We start from the raw sequence: 21,590 nt of genomic DNA, 5'->3' as shown, positions 1-21,590 counted from the left end.
TCTTGCATCAGATGTTCCCTCACTGATGGGCAGCCCAACTTTCGCTGGGCATTCAAATTTCTCAATAGGAGGTGGCCCACACGTGACAGGGCCGGTGAAACCACAAGTCAAAGAAGAAAGTTTAAGCAATGGATTATTTTATGATCGAGATCAGAGTGCAAATGTGGTCAAGGCTACTGTGTGAAAAAGGTTTGCCAAATGTTATTTCTACGGTGCTTGGCACCAGAATATCATTCAAAAGGCAGCGTCTCTAAGATAGGTCTCTGACTGGACTGAGGAATGTCACAGCAGTGTGTGCCCAGTCTTAACCAATCCATTCCAGAAATAGGCTTGACAGTGATTTAGCACAAACAGCCACAGCCAGTCTCAGAACGGGGTAACAGCAGGGCTGGTTAGTGTGTCAAACAGCAGCTGTACTTGCACTCACCTCTCCTCCATTCACATAGTCTAGCACAAAGTAGAGCTTCTCGGAGGTCTGGAAGGAGTAGTGGAGGCCCACCAGGAAAGGATGCTTCACGTTTTTCAGGAGCACGTTGCGTTCTGCCATAATGTGAGTTTGCTGCACAGAACCACGCAAGAGGCGTTAGGGTTTGTATGTTAGGTGATGCAGTTCCAGAGCCTGGCAGGTGAGTGGTCACCTAGCACTTCAAACAGAAGGTTATCAGCAAGCTCCCGGTATTGCAATTCATGCTGAGGGCGGGTCCTGGGGTTAAGTAGGGTGTGGTGCCCGGAGGTCAATCCCCAGCCCCTCTGAGAAGACTCCATGGAGCGGGACTGAGCTTGTCAAGCCACATTCTTCCAGAACTGCATTTAACAATTCCTCCCCCTCCTACCTGCCTGCAGCACATCACACCACACACAGACGCACACTGTGCTATGCACTGCGACTGCTCCCACAGCCTACAGCCGAAGCCTGCTCCTAGACACAGCGCTACGACGACTACGGCAGGGCTACTCTCAACAGGGACACTAGGCCCTGCTGCCAGAGGTTTGCAGGATCAGGCCCAGGGTTTGGTGTGGATGCAGCCACAAAATACTGTTAACAGTTGTAGCACAGGACATGGGTGCTGAGAGGGCAAGGACTGAATGGGAGCAGCGTTTGTTTGCACCCTGCTCAAGCCAGTGCTGTTCAGCCTTCCTTTCCTCTGCACCATGGTCCTTCAGAGGAGCCCCCTGAAAAGGTGTTGCTCAGTCTGTGATGCACACCACCAGCAACAAGCAGCAGCAGCGCGGGACACTAACATGGCCTGCTTGTGTCATGAAGAAAAAGCAGCAAGTAGAAAAGGACGCACTTCCCCCAAAGGGCTCCTCAAGAGCATACCTCCTTTTTCTTCAGGATGGATTTCTTCTGCAAGACTTTCACAGCGTAAGACATCCCGTCAGACTTGCGTTTGGCCAGGAGAACCTGCAGCAGAATGGCCAGGGGAAAGGCGTGGGTCTCTGGGGTCAGCGTTTCACCCTCCCTCTGCACTTCACAAGGGGCTGGGCTATAATGTTAGAGCACGAGAAGCCAGCCAGGTGTGTTCTCCTGCTGTGTACCCTTGTCAAGGGATGGAAAAGTTCACGTCCCCTCAGTTCCCCAGCTACTTTCCCACATTCCAACCAGTCTCTGGCTAGAGACGTTTCAGAGCAGAGGATCCCATTTCTGGAGGGCCACTATCATCTCACACAGCACAGATGTGCTGGGTCAAAACTTGCCAAGACGAGCAGCCGTTCAAATGCTGCTCCTGTACCGTATGGCAGGGGCGGGCAATAAACCAGCGGCAGTTCCCCAGGCTTAGCACTTGGTGGGCTGCCACCGCTATATTTACCTGTGCCTCCACAGGCGGGAGATGGCACAGACAGGGACGCCAGTTTCCACAGCTCCCGTTGGCGAGAATGACGATCCACAGCCAACAGGAGCTGCAAGTTACTGTACCTGTGGAGACGCAAGTAGATACAGCAGCGGGGCCTGCCAGGGGCTAACCCTGGCAGATCAGATTGGCCCACGGGCCATACGCCCACCCCTGCCCTGCAGTCTTCTACCTTTGAGGCAGTAAGATACCACGCACCCTCTTCCTCTGGGCTACTAGGAAGGAAAGCGGACTAAGGAACTATCGTGGCTCTCAAGTCTTGCCAGGCAACACAGACACAAAGCACTGATTAGCCTATTGCCGTTGACCTCCCCTAGACACTTGTTCACATCCCCTACAGGCCTCTCTGATCCCAGTCCCATTTCAGCACGGCTGCCAGGCTACATGAAGCCCACTCAGCTACTTCTGGATCTAGTTCAGCCAGGGGAAAGAGGAGACTCTGCAAGGAGGCCTTCAGGAACCCATAACCGACCCCAAGCTACGCCCACTTACTTTTCCAAAGCTTCCTTTGCCAATCACTTTCAGAAAATCAAAGTCTGTTGGCTTGGCACTGTTGGACAAGATGACAGCAGATTACCACCCACATCACCTGTTCCATGCACAGAGTCAGGGGTTTGCTTTTTTCAAAACGGTACAAGGAAGGTCAGCCCTGGAAGATGGACTGGGGGGGGGGGCATACTCTTCATTCACTAGACTGGCTTCCCCTATGCCAGCCATATATGCAGCAATCCAAAGGCAAAGATTTATTATGGTGCAACACAAGCATACGAGGGCAGCAGTGGGGTATGCCAGATGCCTGGAGAATCTCCACTGCTGAACAGGACAGGCAGATGGGAAGCCAATCAGTTATTTCACTGCAAACCTCACCCTGTGCTCTGGGTTCAATACTCTCCCATGTAAACACAGGCTACTTACTTTGGATTAGCAGAAGGGCCAAGGTTGATGTTGTCAGTCAGTGTCGGAGGCTGGAGGGGACACAGACATTAAGCAATTAGTCAGCAGTTCCATTACCAGGATCACGATTCCAGTGAAGACGATCACATTGCTTTCCTTGCTGCTGTAAGCCCTGTGTTACAACCCCAAACAGACACCATCAGCCTATTTTTGAATCAGAATCTCAGTCAACAGTGGCCCATAGTCTGAGACAATTGGCTTTACTCCTTCCCCCCCACCCAGCCCCCAACTCTTCCACGTTCCCCAGTGAGAGTGGAACAAATCTCCTGGCACTTCTCAGAAGGAGGTCCATCCCCACAAGAAGCATACGGAGAGGAGCAGGGGTGAGAGGAGGAATGCCATGTCTCTTCCTCACCTTAGCTCTAATCATGTCCTAAAGCAATGGCACCCGTCAGAATCCACCCCAGCCTGCCCAGCCCTTCGGAAGGCAGCAACTCTTGTGAAGGAATGATGGAGGAGGTTTAGCGGCTAGCGTGGTTTGTGCAAGATGACCACCTTCGGTGCCAGGAAAAGTAAGGTGCGCCGTTAAATTCACTGGGCCTGCTTGGCCAGTGAGTCGCAGGAATGCATGGGCCATGGCCACCATCTGAGCTGGGCGAGGGACTCACACAAAAGGTGAGAGCTCCCCACTCCTGTAGCATGTACAGGTCATTGCAGGTCATTGCCCGTGCCTTCATGAGGGCTGACAATTTTATCCCCATTGCTAACGGGACTGCAAGGACCTGCAGCTAAGCATACCCAAGGCTGGGATTCAGAGCCAGGAAATTAATCTTCCTACCGCCTGACAACAACACTAACTCAGCCCTTGGCTCAGGGACCACTCAGAACTGAAAGCTATGCTAAAGCCCTGGAATTCCTCTTTTCTCTGGTGGTACAAGGCAGAGCTGGGGGGACCCATTCTCTACTTGTTCCCCTCCCCCAATACACAAGTCCTTTTCCTTCTCTATCCCCGGGGGAGGGGGAGTTCCCTATCCCCACACATTACAGGAAACAAGCCCTCTGCTAGACATTGTCTAGCCCTCTGCTAGACAAGCCCCCTTGCACCCCACTTCCCTGTGACCCCAGCCAGAACACAAGCAACTTCTTCCTCACCATCCAGTATTGCCCACTGGTGATCACAGGGACAAGGTAGTACTAGAAGGCCATCAAAGCCAACAGGAGGAGTATACTGTATTAGTTTCATAGGGTAGATTCTGCAAGGACCAAAGCCTAGGGACATCTCCCCATCTTTCCAACACACCTTCTGCAGCAAGAGATTATTGGGTGGGAAGGAAGACAGATGCAGACAGAGACGCACAGACACAGGGCAGAGCTAAAGAGTCCCCATCCACCCAGCGAAGGGTGTGATTGAATGGCCACACTCCAGGGGAAGCGAGCCAACTCTACATGCCCCACCACAGGGACACTGCTCAGCCTGGACACTCCGCAGCCCTGCAGGGTTCTTGTGGCCAGAGTGAATCAACGTGCTGGAGAGGGGCTAAAAGCACCCAGCCTGATGCAGTCTTTCAGGCAACACGTCCTGGCTTAAGATCTGCAGTCGACTTGATGGTGATGCACCCGGTATGGCTGAGGAATCCTGCAACAACTGGAGCTGTCTCAGTGGATTGCAGAAATGGGGTGTCGTGAGTCATCTCCCACCCATGGCAAGGGAAGGGTCCTGCCTTTGTACCTGAAATGGAACAAACTGCTCTTTGGCCAGCAGAGACATCCCACCCTCTTCTCTCTTTCCTGAGAGGAGAGACGGATTAAGGCCAAGTTGTCCAGCTCACATTTCTCCTACACTGTGTCCTGCCTCCTTGTTCCAATAAGCATAGGAACCAGCAAGCCAGAACTTTACCTGGGGGCAGTTATCCGGGTGTCTGGAACGGTCCATTAAGAAGGCAATTCTTTCAGCACTTGAAAGAAAAATAAAATGATAATAAAATAAACCAGCACAGAGACCGTTCATCAGCACTTGGTCCTTGGCCTTCAGCCTGTCGGGGTTCAGAGCCAGTCTTCAGTGTACCGAAAGCAGATACCCATTAGAGGGACATGCATGATCTATCCAGCTGAGAATGGATAAGGCAGGAAAAAGCATTTCACCACCCGATAACTTGAGGCCTCACAGATTGTGCTGCCAACACAATGTCTGGAGCCATGAAGCCTGATTCTTCATTGCCCTGCAGCTGGTATAGCTGTTTCCATGGGTGCAGGGGGGGTACAGACGGCTCCTTCTCGCTTGCAGTATGAATTTTGTGCCCTCCCTTTGCACTCATGTCAGAGATGACAAACGGTGCAGGCCCAAGAGGAACCAGTCCAAGGTGTTTCAGTGCCCAGGAGCAGCCACAAGATTCCCGAAAACTCAATGATCTGCCAACATTTTCAAGCGGGGCCCCTGATTCCGGCCCCTCTCATCAGAGCAGCTCTTGTTCGGCTACTTGCTGCAGACAGGAGCAGCGCAAGCCTCTCTCAGACTTGTTCCACCACCTCTCAAAAGAAGGGACCTTACGGCCTAGCAAAACCCTGAGCATCTAGTGCAGCCACCCCCGGAAGTTCTCTTCTGCCATCCACAAGTAGATGCTGAGAACAGCCAGGTTGCTCTGCACCCCCATGCTTACAGTCTTGTGATGTGCTGGGGGCTGGGGCTGAATCCACCTCTCCAGACCCAGAAGGTCCATTTGTCCCTGTAGGGAACCAAGTTAACACAAGCGAGGTTTGACCTCATGGCTTTTCCCATCATGGCGCTGGCCCAGTTTCAGTACCATTTCCCAAGCCTAGACCACCCTGACAGGCCGTGTCTAGACCAGCCACTTTTTCCGGAAAAACTTGCCAGCTGTCTACACTGGCCGCTTGAATTTCCGCAAAAACACTGACGATCTCATGTAAGATTGTCAGTGCTTTTGCAGAAATACTATGCTGCTCCCGTTCGGGCAAAAGTCTTTTTCCAAAAAACTTTTGTGCAAAAGGGCCAGTGTAGACAGCAGTGATTTGTTTTCCACAAAAAAGCCCCGATTGCGAAAATGGCGATCAGGGCTTTTTTGCGGAAGAGCGCGTCAAGATTGGCCACGGACGCTTTTCCGCAAAAAGTGCTTTTGCAGAAAAGCGTCCTGCCAATCTAGACGCGCTTTTCCGAAAATGCTTTTAACGGAAAACTTTTCCGTTAAAAGCATTTCCGGAAAATCATGCCAGTGTAGACGTAGCCACACAGTTTGATGGCCTTTACTAGCCCGAGTAGCAAAGCAGGCCTGGTCCCAGGTGTAGGGTTGCCAGATAGTTTCAACAAAAATACCGGACACGCTTGATATTACATCACAATCTACATTCCATCTGATTTAGAAAATACCGGGCATTTCTACTTTCTCAATTTGTTTCCCCGAACAGAAAGCTCAAATACTGGACTGTCCGGTTCAAAACTGGACACCTGGCAACCCTCCCCAGGTGAGCTCTGGCAGCCAAGTCAGCATTAATTGGGGTATCTTTTAGGAAAGAGCCATGCTCAACAGTGGCTCTTGGTCCCCAGCTCCAAAGGCAACTTTGGCTCAACAGGTGCAGGAAGGAGCTGAAAGACACTGTAGCTTGGCCCTCTCCTGTTCCTGGGAGCTGGTTTTTCTGTGGTTGGGCATCTTGTCAATAAGAACAAAGAGAGCCAGCCCCAGCACCCCACTTCCCTTTCTAAACCCGCCCCCTCACCGTTCACCTTTAGATAAAGTTAAACAATATCAAAACCAAGCTCCTTTCCCACACCCCAAAAGCTTCTTGGAGGAAGCTTTGCAGACATATGGGTGGGCCCATTCATCTCTGGAGCTTTATCCAGGCCCATGAAAACCCCCACTCGTCTGCACCCTCTGTAACCAGCCAGGCAAGCCACACACTGAACTCTGCATTTCTCTCTCTCTCACACACACACCCCTTACAGCACAACGCTCGCCCTCTGCAAATCACACATTGCACCTGGACTCCCAGCAGTTAGAGACCCCCTCTTCCAAAGCAGAATCAATGGCATGGCAGGGGACGCTCCCTGATTACGCCTGTTTGTGCTGGAGGCAGCTCCCAGGGCCCTGCCCACATCTGGCTCGTGCCAGCCTGCTCTGCTCACCAATTATTGTCTAGAGCAGAGGTTAACAGGCTGCAAATTAAAGGGCTAGTGTCACATCGAGAAGTGTTTATACTCACTAGGAGCACAGCCTGGAGCCCGAGGACTGGATGGTCTGTTCTACCCTCTCACACCCGTGCTTTACAAGATCTGCCGGAAAGAAAAGTTAGAAAACTAAGCTGATTAGCTGGCGGCAGGAGCAAAAGAACACAGAGGCATGTTTGTTTCTAGCTGACCTTGCCCTACTCTTCTGCACCCTTCCCCCACTCCACCCACACACCAGAAGAGCCAGAGATTTATAGAAACCAAGACAGGTCCAACAGGGACCTTTCCTCAGTTTACAAACTACGCACTGAGTGCTGATAACTAGCTACCTCCAGCCGTCTTGTTTGCATAACCCTCTCCTCCCCCTCCCCTGTATCACCTCTCAGGAAAATTCTCCGAGTCGGAGTCTCCTGACACATCACTCACAAGACAGATGCGTTTATACAGGCAACATTATACTTCGCGCTAGAATTGCCCCCTCCAGTCAGGGTTCTCAAACCACTTCCAGGCCTCATTATTTCCCACACCAAAATTATGGCAAAAGTGACTTGTCCAAGAACAGTGATAGAGATGTAGCCGTGTTAGTCTGGTGTAGCTGAAACATAAGACAGAACTATGCAGCACTTTAAAGACTAACAAGATGGTTTTATTAGGTGATGAGCTTTCGTGGGCCAGACCCACTTCCTCAGATCAAATTGTGGAAGAAAACTGGCATATATACCAAAGGGATACGATCAAAAAAAAGTGAACACATACAAAAAGGACACATCAAATTTCAGAACAGAGGAGGAATGGGGAGGTAAATGTTGTGTGTGTGTTCATTTTTTTTTTATTGTATTCCTTTGGTATATATGGTCATGCCTATTTTCTTCCACAATTTGATCTGAAGTAGTGGGTCTGGCCCACGAAAGCTCATCACCTAATAAAACCATCTTGTTAGTCTTTTAAGTGCTACATAGGCCTGTTTTTTGTCCAAGAACAGACAGCCAGCCAGGGCCAGCCAGGATTAACCTTGCACCTTGTGTCTGCCACAGCAATGAAAAGCGCTTGCCAAATGTTGCCTTTCTGACTTGGTGGCATTTTACCCTCACTTTGCAAATGCAGCCCAACAGAAGAGGCAGGCCCAGAAATCCCATCTCCTGGTCCCCCAGGCTAAGTACAGAATACAACTGGAGCCAAGAAACAGAAGCATGTTTTGCAAGTCATAAACAAAAACCATGGCAGTTTTATTTGTCATCTAACAAAAATGTTGCCCCCTCCACTTCAACTGTTCTCTCCCATGAAGAATAGCGGGGGAAGGAGAAGAAAAGGAAGGAAAACCAGAACATTCATTTTAAACTAATATTTAAAAAACAAAAACAAAAACAAAACAAAAAACAGAAGATTCCTTAAAAAAAACGGACACAAATCAATGGACACAAATCTGATATTAGGAATGGCAACATACAAAAACCTGTAGGGGAACACTTCAATCTTCCTGGATACACAATTGCAGATCTAAAAGTAGCCATCCTGCAGCAAAAAAACTTCAGGACCAGACTTCAAAGAGAAACTGCTGAGCTACAGTTCATCTTTAAGTTTGACACAATCAACTCTGGATTAAACAAAGACTGTGAATGGCTTGCTAACTACAAAAGCAGCTTCTGCTCTCTTGGAATTCACACCTCCAGATCAGCTGCTAGAAGTGGGCCTCATCCTCCTTGATTGGATCCACCTCGTCATCTCCAGCCTGATCCCGGCCTGCATATTTATTCCTGCCTCTGGAAATTTCCACTACATGCATCTGACGAAGTGGGTCTTTGCCCACGAAAGCTTATGCTCCTACACTTCAGTTAGTCTATAAGGTGCCACAGGACTCCTTGTCGCTTTCTTAAAAAAAAACGGAAAAGGTATTTCTATGAAAATTACTGTTTAATTAAAAAAAAAGTGTTGAACAACTATACTGTAGGACAGTGTTTCCCAATTTTATTTGGCCACAGAACCCCTAGAACTACCTTAAAAAAATGACCCGCCTTGTTTCGTCGAGCAAAAAACCCCACCATGATTCCCACCACAGGTCTGTCTCTAAGATGGGGTGCGGGAGTGCTGGCTCTTCGCGGAACCCTTGCTTTCACAATTGGAAAACACTGCCATAGGAGAAACTCAGCAGCACTGGAATAATGGAGACTTGGTGGGACAACTCAAATGCCTGGAACGCTGTCATGGAAGGGTATAAATCGTTCAGGAAAGAAAGGCAGGAGAGAAAAGGAGGAGTTGCACTGTCTGTAAGAGAGCAGTATGATTACTCAGAGCACCAGTATAAAGTGGGAGAATAGACTGATGAGAGTCGTTGGGTTAAGTTTAGAGGCAGGAGCAACAGGGGTGATGTTGTAGTCGGTATCTGCTATAGACCACCAGATCAGGCAGATGAGGCTTTCTTCAGACAACTAAGAGAAGTTTCCAGATCGCAGGCCCTGCTTCTCATGGGGGACTTTATTGTCAGGGTGATTAAAGCAGTACACAACATCCAGGAAGTTTTTGGAGAATGTTGGGGATAACTTCTTGACACAAGTGCTGAAGGAACCAACCAGGGGCCATGCGCAGCTTGACCCGCTGCTCACAAACAGGGAGGAATTAAAAGCTTCAGAGGGGTAGCCGAGTTAGACTAGAACTGCAAAAACTTAAACAACAAATAGTCTTACAGCACCTTAGAGACTAATAAAACATGTTGTAGATGGTATCATGAGCTTTCGTTAGCACAACCCACTTCTTCAGTGGAATGGAGTTATTAAAGGTCCAGTTTCTAAATACATAGGGAATGGGAGTGGGGGGGAATTAGTAGGGGAAGTAGAGGTGGGTGACAACCTGGGCAGCAGTGACCATGAGCTGGTCGAGTTCCAGATCCTGATGAAAGGAGCACAGCAAAATACAAACCCTGAACTTCAGAAAAGCAGACTGACTCCCTCAGAGAACTGATGGATACTAACATAGTGGGGAAAGGAGCCCAGGAGAGCTGGCAGTATTTCAAAGAAGCCTTATTGAAGGCACAGGAACAAACCATCCCAACGTGCAGTGAGAATAGCAAATATGGTAGGCGACTAGTTTAACTTAGCAGTGAAACCTTTGGGGAACTTAAACACAAAAAGGAAGTTTAGAAGAAGTGGAAACTTGGACAGATGACTAGGGAGGAGTTTAAATATATTGCTCGAGCATGCAGGGGTGTAATCAGGATGGCCAAAGCACAACTGGAATTGCAGCTAGCAAGGGATGTGAAGGGTAAGAAAGGTTTCAACAGGCACATTAGTAATAACAAACTGATCAGGGAAGATGTGGGACCCTTACTGAATGGGGGCGGTAACCGAGTGACAGATGATGTAGGGAAAGCTGAAGTACTCAGTGCTTTTTTTGGCTCTGACTGCACAGACAAGGTCAGCTCCCAGACTACTACACTAGGCAACACAGCATGGGAAGGAGGAGGGCAGCCCTCAGTGATGAAAAAACAGGTTAAGAACTATTTAGAAAAGTTGGACATACACAAATCCATGGGGCCAGATCTAATGCATCCGAGGGTTCTGAGGGAGTTGGCAAATGTCATTGCAGAACCTTTGGCCATTATCTTTGAAAACTCATGGGCTGTGTCTAGACTGGCCAGTTTTCCTGGAAAATCAGCTGCTTTTCTGGAAAAACTTGCCAGCTGTCTACACTGGCTGCTTGAATTTCCGCAAAAGCACCGACTTCCTGCTGTAAGAAATCAGTGCTTCTTGCGGAAATACTATTCTGCTCCCGTTCAGGCAAAAGTCCCCTTTGCACAGAAGGACCAGTGTAGACCGCTCAGATTTGTTTTCTGCAAAAAAGCCCTGATCGCGAAAATGGCGATCAGGGCTTTTTTGCGGAAAAGCACATCTAGATCGGAAAAGCGTCCGTGCCAATCTAGACGCTCTGTTCCGAAAGTGCTTTTAACTGAAAAGTTTTCCGTTAAAAGCTTTTCCGGAAAATCATGCCAATCTAGATGCAGCCAAGATGACTGGAAAAAGGCAAATGTAGTGCCCATCTTTAAAAAAGGGAAGAAGGACAATCCAGAGGACTACAGACCTGTCAGCCTTACTTTAGTCCCCACAAAAATTGTAGAGGAGATCCTCAAGGAATCCATTTTGAAGTACTTGGAGGAGAGGAAAGTAATCAGGAATAGTCAACATGGATTCATTAAGGGCAAGTCTTCCCTGACCAACTTGATTACCTTCAATGATGAGGTAACTGGCTCTGTGGATATGGAAAAGTTGGTAGATACGATATACCTGGACTTTAGCAAAGCTTTTGATATGGTCTGCCACAGTATTCTTGTCAACAAATTAAGGAAGTAGGGATTGAATAAATGGACTGTAATGTGAATAGAAAGCTGGCTAGATCGTTGGGCCCAACAGCTAGTGATTAACTGCTCGATGTCTGGTTGGTTTCAAGTAGAGTGCCCCAACAATTGGTTCTAGGGCTGGTTTTGTTCAACATCTTTATTAACGACCTGGATGAGGGGATGGATTACACCCTCGGCAAGTTTGCAGATCACACTAAGCTAGGGAGAGAGGTAGATACATAAGGAGGGCAGGGATAGAGTCCAGAGTGACTTGGACAATTGGAGGATTGGGCCACAAGAAATCTGATGAGGTTCAGCAAGGACAAGTGTAGAGTCCTGCACTTGGGACAGAAGAATTCAAAGCACTGTTACAGGCTGGGGACTGAATGGCTAAGTAGCAGTTCAGCAGAAAAGGATCTGGGGTTTACAGTGGATGAGAAGCTGGATACGAGTCAACAGTGTGCCCTTGTAGCCAAGAAGGCTAGTGGCAAATTGGGGTGCATTAGGAGGAGCATTGCCAGCAGATCTAGAAAAATTATTCTTCCCCATTATTCAGCACTAGTGAGGCTACATCTGGAGCATTGTATCCAATTCTGGGCCTCCCATTACAGAAACAATGTTGACCCATTGGAAAAAGTCCAGTGGAGGGCAACAAAAATGAGGAGGAGGCTGACACACATGACCTATGAGGAGAAGCTGAGGGATTTGGGCTTGCTGAGTCTACAGAAGAGAAGAGTGAGGGGGGGGATTTGATAGCAGCCTTCAATTACCTTTAGGGGGGCTCCAAAGAGGATGGAGAGAGGCTGTTCTCAGTGATGGCAGATGGCAAAACAAAGAGCAATGGTCTCAAGTTGCAGTGGGGGAAGTCTAGGTTGGATATTAGGAAAAACTTATTTCCCTAGGAGGGTGGTGAAACACTGGGATGGGTTCCCTAGGGAAAGGGTGGAATCTCCATCCATAGAGGATTTTAAGTCTCGACTTGACAAAGCCCTGGCTGGGATGATTTAGTTGAGGTTGATCCTGCTTCTAGCAGGGGGCTGGACTCGATGACCTCCTGAGATCTCTTCCAACCCTAGGATTCTGTGATACGTACGAGTGCTTCTAAGGCTCTAAGCTGAGAGTTCCTTCAGCTCAGGTAACACCTTTGGAGATAAACATGAACAAATGACACTTTGCAGAAGATGTTTCCATACTGGCCTAACCACCAGGCTGGGAATTCTGCAGGGGAGCCAAGTCCCTGAACAGACAAGTCCAGTTGTGAGCTGAGTAACTGTTAAAGCACTAGTCTGGAACCCAAGATTTAGATTTGGTGTTGAGGTGCAACTTTACAATTTCCTGCTATAGACGCAGGATGGTGCAAGTGGAATTAACGTTTATTAAGTCATTTCCCAGGTGTAGTAAGACTGCAGCACTGTAGAGTTGCATGAAATCCAGAAAGTGATGCTGGGTGTGTCTGCCATTGTTGTGATGGGTGCGTGAGCATCTTCCAGCTGCCCGAAGATAGTATTCTGTTTGCATACAGACCCTCAACCCCTGGACATAAGTCTACTGGGCTGTAACATTCACCTGAACTTTTCTCTCCCTGATGAGCTATGGGAAGTTTGCTCAATTTATTTGCCAATAGAGTTTGTATTTGAGTTTGACTCCCCTTAAGTTACCAGGATAGCCTAGCAGAGGGCTGTGTTTAGTAATGTCACATGGACCAGGCTGCGCATTGGAAGAGAGACACAGACTGGACAGATATCACTATCGATGTGGAAGGCAATTTGAAGAGTAAACCAGCATCATAATGGATAACACGGTGACTACTGGTTCTGAACACAAATGCAGCCCCTGAATAGTAGAGCACCTTGCGCCAAGTCCTGGCAACTGGTGGAAAGAGAGGTTGGGTCGATGGACTTGCGTATGCAGGAACTGGAAGTGAAAATGACACTTGGCAATTCACAGCTATGGTTGTCTGGTACTAATCTGTGCACAGATGCTCTTACTGTGGAATAAAAGACCCCTCTTCTCATATAACTTAAGCCAGCAATAACTTCTCATATAACTTAAACCCCACACCCTCAGTTATCAGACTAGCGTTACCTTATTCTGCAGTCAGAGCATCTATGCAGCCTAGCATCAAAACCAAAGGTGTTGTCAGTTGGGCTATGTCTACACTGCAGGCTTTTTGCACAAGAATGGCTGTTCTCGCGCAAAAACTTATGGAGTGTCTACACTGCATGTGTGTTCTTGCGCAAGCAAATTTACAGGAAAGCATCAGAAAAGAGGGCTTCTTGTGCAAGAGTTATTCCTCTCCCCATGAGAAATAAGCCCTCTTGTGCAAGAAGGCAGGGTGGATGGGCAACATGGATTTCTTGTGCAAGAAACCCCTATGGCTAAAATGGCCATCAGAACTTTCTTGCACAAGAGAGCGTCCACACTGCCATGGATGCTATTATGCAAAAGTACGTGGCAGTGTGGATGCGCTCTTGCGCAAAACAGTTCTTGCACAAGAAGCCTGCAGTGTAGATGTAGCCAAGTAGTTTAGGGATTTCTGTTCTTGTGAGCACTGCAGACAAGCCATGACAGCCAGCTTTTGCCAACAGCTCAGCACATTGACTACAGTACAGAGCTTTCCTGAACATCTGGCCCATGAGCTCGATTCTCCCCACTCACACCAATTTCACATTTTACTGTTGATTTGCAGCAGTGTAACAGAGCTGGGTTCAAATTTCAGCCTCACATCCAAAAGAAGAAGGAAGTGGTAGCTCCTAGCATTAGCCACTCGTCTACCCTAGGGCTGTGTCTACACTGGTGCGTTCTTGCACAAAAACAGTCACTCTTCCGCAAAAACTTGCCACCTGTCTACACTGGCCGCGTGTTCTTGCGCAAGTAAACTGATGTACTGTAGAAAATCAGGGCTTCTTGCGCGAGAACTCTGATGCTCCCTCTCAGGAAGAAGCCCTCTTGCATCAGAGCTCTTCTAGAAGAGGCCAGTGTAGACAGGCAACATGACTTTCTTGCGCAAGAAGCCCCTATGGTTAAAATGGCCCACAAGAAAGCTCTGATGAAGAGAGCGTCTACACTGCCATGGATGCTCTTGTGCAAAGCACATGCCAGTGTAGACACTTTTGTGGAAGAGTTTTTGCACAAGAATTCTTCCGCAAAAGAGTTCTTGCGCAAGAAGCTGCCAGTGTAGATGTAGCCTAGGGGTTTCCTCCACATCAGTGTCTACACCAGCAGTTGGCAACCTTTCAGAAGTGGCGTGCCAAGATTTAACTTAATCACTTCTATTTACGGATCTGCATGCCGAGGAGGGTGTAGAAGCAGACTGGGAGTAGAGTGTCTGGCCAGGTGGAGGGAGCAAGATGGGGGTAGTGTGTTTGGCCAGGAGGGAGGGTGCAGGAGCAAGGGAGGGTGTCGGAACAAGCTGGAAGCGTGGGCTCTTGGTGGTGGGAGGGAAGTAAGTGAGGGGGATTGGGATGGGGGGATCTGGGCATGAGGGGGGGATGCTTACCTAGCATCACACACCTTGGGGGGGGGGGGAAGGTCTCACGCATTACTGCGCTGCCGTTCCCCCAGCAAGGTAGGGAGGTGGAGGGAGCTCACTCAGCCCCCCACACACAGCGGGGAGCCCGCACAGCTGCAAGGCTGCAGCATCAGTTCTGACTTCCCACTCGGAGGGCGTGCGGAGGGGGGTGAAAAAAAGCCTCCAATTTCCCCGCCAGAGCCAGCTTGCAGTGGAGAGCAGCAGAGCGAGTGGCTCCATATGCTGCTGCTCCTCCAGCAGGTTGGGGAGGGATCCGGGGTGGGGGGAGGGGAAAAAGAGAGAATGGCAGCATGCACAGCACACACACAGAGCACACCTGCCGAGCCTGTGCCACGCCACAAATCTTTTATCACAGTGTAGACGTACCTTTGCCACAAGACAAATAAATCTCCTCCCCAGACCTGGGTAATATTTTTCAACAAACTTAAAAAAAAAAAAAAGCAAGCCCTGCAGATTAGTTTCTCCCCATGCATTCGGTGAGCATGGACTGATTCGGCAAGTTATTTTGCTTGAAAAAAACCTAAAAAAAAGTTCCTCCATTTTTTCAGAAGTTTTTTGTTTTGATTTGAAACAGCATTTCTTCAACTTCATAGTTAACCATGTTTTAAAAAAAAGCTAAGAAAGAAAAAGCCTTCAGAATCTAAGCAACACATTTTGTTTGACCCAAAACATGTTTAAAACAATTCTCTCAATGGCCAGCAAAGAAACCCAGCTCTAGTCTGCTGCTCCAAGGGGAGACCCAGGACTAGGCTAGCAAAAGTTGACTAGATCAAACCAGAACAGTGCCTTAGGGGCTGAGGGCAGAGTTTGCCCAGCTTTTATCCATTTTAAGGTCTCTTCAGGGGTTTCTCACTGGAATCAGTGAAACTAAGTGATAAGTCGCTATGGGAGAACTTGCTTTGTGTCTATCAATATTAGACTGGGCCACTCAGGGACCAGGAACTCACCTTCTTATGCATTTGAGAAACTATTCACGCTGTAGTTTGAGGTCGCCCCTGTGTATGTAGTGCCATTGTCAGGGTTCCTATTGAGATGGCTGTGATCAGAGCCACGCCTGCATCCCCACCCCTCGGTCCTCACACCCCCCTTTTCTAGGAGGATTGCCTTCTCCTAAGCCAAGGCAGCTTCTGCCCACCAGAGGGGTTCAAACCAAACAGCAGGTACTCAGGCAGTCACAGACCCTCTGTGCCCTAAGCCTGGAGTTCTTCCCAGCATGCTTAAACTAAAAATAAGACAGAAATAGGTCACAAACCTACCAACTCAGATAAGAAGCGTGCTGTGCTGGTGGGAGACAGGCTGCTAAGCCCACCCTCCCGCCCATCTCCCCCAGCCTGTGGCTGTGGAAGGGGACTCAGGTGGCAGGCACCTATTTTCACAGCAGCCGTGTCACTCAAGTTGAAGCAGTCAGTCTCGCTAACAACAGCCCCTGCAAAGACACACCCACAGTACAAGCAGCTGCCTCCTCAAAACCCTCTTTCCGTAATTTCACCAGCAGCGACCCACATTCCCACCCCAGTGTATTATTTAACACTCTCCCTACAGATCACAAACACAACAAGATTCTTACCTTGCAAGAAAAGGCGACCTCATCATAGCTCACAAAAAACAAGGCTTCATTCCCCACCCCTCTTCCCTGATGTCATCTTTCCCTCCTCATGTTCTATCCAACCTCATTGTCCACTCCCTGGGAGCAGTGCTCTTGCCCTTGTCCTTGCTGGGGAGGGCTAGTTTCAGCCAGGAAAAGGCAGCCAGGCTGAGAAAGCTGTTAGCGTGCAGACACTTTGTATTGGAGAAGAAGCATCAGGCTTACCAGCCTGAAGGTCTGATTTAAAGAGGGGTGTGGCAAGTCACCTGGCTCCTGCAGCTATCCAGAGAGAGACATAGTTACTGACAGAAAACACTGTGATTTCATGGCTTTCCTGGACAGTAGTTCTCAACCAGTGGTACGTGTGCTCCTGGGGGGAGACAGACGTCTCCTGGGGTGGTATATCAACTCACCTAGATATTTGCCTAGTTTTACAACAGGCCACATAAAAAGCACTAGCAAAATCAGCACAAGTTCAGATTTCATACAGAATACGATGTGTTTATACTGCTCAATATACTATACACTGAAACGTAAATACACTATTTATATCCCAGCTGATTGATTTTATAATTGTATGGTAAAAATGAGAAAATGGACAATTGTTCAGTAACAGTGTGCTGGGACACTTGTAATTTTAGGTCTGATTTTGTTAGCAAATAGTGTTTAAGTGAGATGAAATTTGGGGGTATTCAAGACAAATCACTCATAAAACGGGAATGTTACCTACCAGCACTGTGCTCTTGGGGGAACCAGCCCATAATACTCATGGAAAACAAACACCTCCGACTTCTGCTTTCACCAAAGTCATGAAAAGGTGGGGGAAGCCCCACCTAAACCCTCCAGACAAGGGGGACAGGATAAGGACACACCCTTAGCCTCATTTGCAAGGAAAATAGAACAGATAGACATCTCCATTAGCATACAGCATGGAGAACAGATTCCAAGGCAAGAACAGCACTGAACTCTGGGATCCAGAAAGCAGGAAAGCACTGCCTGGTGGGAAATCTCTGCTCTCAGTGCTAGTGAGCCCAGGCCTGCCCACTCCTAGATCAGTAATGATCAGACCAGTTTTAGTACGAAAGCCTCATTGGGATCCAAAATACTGAAACTGCCTAATTGCATTACGAGCTCCCTGGAAGGTCTCCAACCCACAGCCAGGCATGATCAGTCTCTGTTGTGTAACAAACAAAACGACACGAGAATACTCCCTTGAACCATCCGTTTACCCAGAAACAAATCTAGTGTCCCCCTTGAACTCTTGTAACCCTCCCCCACACCCCTTACCCAGGCTCACTTAAAGTGCTCTGATGCCTGGATCTAAACTCTGTCAGGTCCACTAGGACTTCGTCTGCTCCTGACTGTGCTGGGGGCTTTGCTCTGCCTGTCTCCAACACTCTGGACCTACAGCTGCCATCACCACATGGGAAGCCCAGTCAGTTCGGCTGTGTCTACACTACATCCCTTTTCTTAGAAAAGGTATGTAAATTAGATACTTGAAAGTTGCAAATGAAGTACCAGAAATTTAAATCCTGGCTTCATTTGCATAATGGCAGCCAGGAATACAGGATTTTTCAAAAAAAGGGGGGGGGTTATTTTCGATCGATTGATCCCCATCTAAATGGCCATTTTTCTTTCAAAAAGCCCTGTTTTGAAAAAAAACTGTGACTGCCATTATGCAAATGAGGCATGGGAAATTTAAATGCCAGCTTCATTGCAATGTCAAAGTGTCTAATTTACATCTCTTTTTCGAGAAAAGAGATTAATTTAGACAGCCTTCTAGTTTCACGGAGGGGTGTGATCTCTCTCTCTCCCCACGCCTCCAGCCCCTGTATAATCTCCTAACCCAGCTTTATGTGATCAGTTCTGGTTTGCTAGCTCTAATGGTTGTACAGTGGAGTCCGGATTATTCAACTCCCAGTAATCCGACACTCCGCTTTATCCGACCCTGCAGCTCCGGGGGACTTTGTCCCTGGGAGCTGTAGGGTCGGATACAGCGCGGGCGGGGACAACGGCCCCGCTTGCTGCCCCGCTCTCTCATGGAGCAGTTGCTGCCACTCCTGCCCAGGACAACGGGGCAGGGAGTGGAGCCGTTCTCCCGCCCCGTGCCCTGAAGCCGCTGATGCGGCTCCTGCTGAGGCCACGTCTTCCCCAGCAGCAGCAGCTCTCCCTGTGCTCTCTAGGAGCAGCGGATGCGCTACTGCTGGGGAAGACGTGGCCCCAGCAGGAGCCCCATCAGCTGCTCCTAGGGAGTACAGGGACAGCTGCTGCTGGGGCTGCGTCTTCCCCAGCAGCAGTCCCTATCATCCGATATATTCGATAATCGGACCATGCGTCGGTCCCGTTTATGTCGGATGATAGGGACTCTACTGTAATCAGATTTACTATTGTAACTGTTGTTTGGCTACCCACAAATAACTAACTTTCATTGTTATGACAGTTGTTTTTCCTCTTCCCCTTCCCTTGGGGGGGGGGGGGGGGGAGGGTGTTGTTTTGGCTTGCCTCCTCACTCTGCAACAATGCTCCTTGTTCCTAAGCTAAAGCCCTGTCTTGCCCAAAAATCCTGTGGAGTTTGCTCAGCAAGGGGCTTACTAGCAAAATGTTTGTGGTATGAAAGAGGGGGGGTGCTGAACCTAGCGGCATAGGAGGGTGGCAACGTAAAGTGCTGTTTTACCAGCCCATTGAGGCCAAGGCCACACGAGAGTCACAGCCAGTGTCCCTTTAAGATTCTCCAACCATGAGCAGAATGAGTTTTGGCTTGTGCACCGAAGCTGAGGTCATGTGCACTAGTTTGGATGCGTGTCACCCTGGCACCCCATTTATTGACACCCACATTCCTGGCTGCCAAAGCAAGTCCCCCGCCCTCCCCCTGTACCATGCGGCAGGTCTCATTGCCAGTCCCAGCTGTCAGAACAGGCCCCAGCTGCCACATGGCAGCCCTGGACACTGGAACAGGCTTTCCCCCTCTCCTCCACCATGCCACACAACTGCAATGAGTCCCAGCTCCCTGGCATGGTGAGGGAGCCGCTGTGACATCTGAGCTGGCCCTGCCCCCCACACAAGAGCTGCTACATGGCTCTCCAGAGGAGATAAGAATTTTTTGTGTGCAGCAGCGCAGGCATGCACCTTAGCGGGAACTATGGTCACAGCTTGGCATTGCTGTGCAGCCAGCCTAGGGACATCTAAAGGGTCAGCTTGTGAGTGCTGATTAACCGACCCTTTCAGATGTGCTCGGAGAGTGGGTGTGCAGCCGATTCTAGGGTGGGAAGAACCCCATCCTGGGAACCTCAATCCTGCAGGGGAGCTCCACTGGGAGAGAATTAGCAGAAGGGAGAAGCAGAGCTCCACGTAGAGTACTGCTTGTGTTACCCTCTTAGAGCTCTCAACCCTCCCCCCCCAAAGTAACCCTTATAAATGAGCATACCTCAAAGCAACGGGCAAAGCTGGTAACAAAGGCAGAGAGCCCCCGGCCTAGAACATGGATAGGGACTGGCTGAGCAGAGAGGAGTTTCCAGGCTAAGGTTTCATTGTACAAGTAGTCAGGGACGCCAGCCGCTCCAGTATTGACTTTGGCTGTCAAAGCAAGGCTCCAGCTTTGCCCTACCACATATCTAAGAGATAGAGATCCCCAAGGCTAGAGGGCTGTTAGTTACACTTCCATCTCCTCAGAGCCACTAGGTCTGCAGAGTTCGGGTCTAGGAAGTCCAGCCAATGGCTAGTATAAACCAGCAAGAACAGCTTTAAGTAGAGGGAGATTTCTTCTTTCAATTGGTTAGTGACAGGTCCCACAGCTATTGGCCTGGCCACATTTGCATGGAGCTTTGTTCTGAGCAGGTGCCCCAAGACCAAAACACAACAGCCATGTTCAGATGCCAAGTGACTCCTGTAAGGTGCAAGCTCCAGCTATGTGCTTTGCCCAGGGCACCTTGTTCCCACAAGGCTCAGCAAATCGACAGGCAGCCAAACTCAACCACATCTTAGTAAAGACAGACAGTAAACCCGACTAGCCAGAAAAACAGCCAGGTATAGAAATTCTCCAGCATTCTGCACAACGGCATGAGACCCGGGACGGGAGCTTCAAGAGCACACACCTGTCATCACTTCTGCCAGCAGCACCAGCATCCTGCAGGAAGGGAAGCAATCCTCAGCAGGCTGGTTCAAAGACATCTCAGCCCCTAGTTCTACCCGCCACTCCCACATTCAAACCACAATCAGCCACCCTCCCTCAACATGTGCCCTTTGAAAGTTGCAGAAAAGTAGCAAATGTTGCCACAACAGTCAGGCCTGCAGGGAAATGAACACACCCTCCTCTTCTCCCTTTAGGTCATCCTCCTTCCTGCCTCAGCTGCTGTCTTTATTGCCACTCCCAGAGAGAAGTGGGCTGCTGTTAAGCTGTCCCAGCTGGAAAAAATAAGGCAGAGCAAGGCTTGAGACTAGCATGAGGCTGGGAGGTTTTAATTAAGGATGAACCTCTTTGGTAGGAACCAATGAAATGCCTAGCAGGCAGCTGACACACCTTGGGCCAGTATGAGACTCTCTCCCACCCCTCTCCAGAACACAGGAATCACTCATGGTCCCTGACTTTCTGCCTGTTGTGCCATTTAACCCCTTTCACCTGCCACATGTTCCTATCCACGTTCGCAAGCTTGTTCTGAGTCTTTTCCCCCACTGTGGCCAGACTTCAATCCCCATTGAAATGGTGCCCCAGTAATACGTATTACTGCCCCAGGCATACCTCTAGTGCAAACAGGCAAAACTGCTCTAAGGTATGCTTTGGACTGGTGCAGTTTACTCTGCTCTCAAGACTTGTGCCAAAAATGGGCTCTCCAGTTTGCTGGCAGTTCTGATAAATGGGTGGGGGAGGGGTATTTTCAGGTTGATCCCAAAATAAATGTTTTTGGGAAAAAATTGTTTAAAGGTCAAATGAAACATTTTGTTTGATACCATATTAAACGTTTCCTTTAGTTTTACATTTTTTATGTCTTCACCTTTAAAAAAATTAGAATGAAAGGAAAATCCAAAACATTCAGTCATTTTGACCCTCCCCCCCAAAAATCAAATCACTTCAAGGTTTGGGGATCTGTTTGTTTTTCAAGACATGAAACTGACATGAATTCACAAAACACTTTGGTGTTGCTAAATCTACATTTTTGTCAAAAAAGTTTTGGCTGAAAAATTTCCCTCGGGGCTTATCTGCATGTACAGCGCAAGAGCAGCACAGG

The 21,590-nt window shown here is 48.9% G+C and overlaps 1 protein-coding gene across 11 annotated transcripts in view; it reads right to left on the bottom strand.

Moving 5' to 3' along the window:
* Window positions 1–21,590, bottom strand: part of SGK2 (serum/glucocorticoid regulated kinase 2) — a 43,849-nt gene that overhangs the window by 10,251 nt on the left and 12,008 nt on the right. For 4 of the 11 annotated variants that reach the window (XM_075901366.1, XM_075901367.1, XM_075901376.1 and 1 more), the window contains exons 1-7: window positions 20,460–20,666; window positions 6,960–7,029; window positions 4,645–4,702; window positions 2,769–2,818; window positions 2,346–2,403; window positions 1,322–1,405; window positions 428–559 (exon numbers count right to left, since the gene is read on the bottom strand). In XM_075901366.1, the coding sequence (XP_075757481.1) occupies window positions 428–559; window positions 1,322–1,405; window positions 2,346–2,403; window positions 2,769–2,818; window positions 4,645–4,702; window positions 6,960–7,029; window positions 20,460–20,568 (561 nt within the window). In that variant the 5' untranslated portion in view covers window positions 20,569–20,666. The other 7 variants (XM_075901371.2, XM_075901365.2, XM_075901369.2 and 4 more) reach the window with 7 other exon arrangements.

The sequence above is a fragment of the Pelodiscus sinensis genome, chromosome 17 (assembly GCF_052426305.1).
Source record: "Pelodiscus sinensis isolate ZL-2025 chromosome 17, ASM5242630v1, whole genome shotgun sequence".
Taxonomy (NCBI): Eukaryota; Metazoa; Chordata; order Testudines; family Trionychidae; genus Pelodiscus; species Pelodiscus sinensis.
This window is presented reverse-complemented; position numbering and strand designations above follow the sequence as displayed.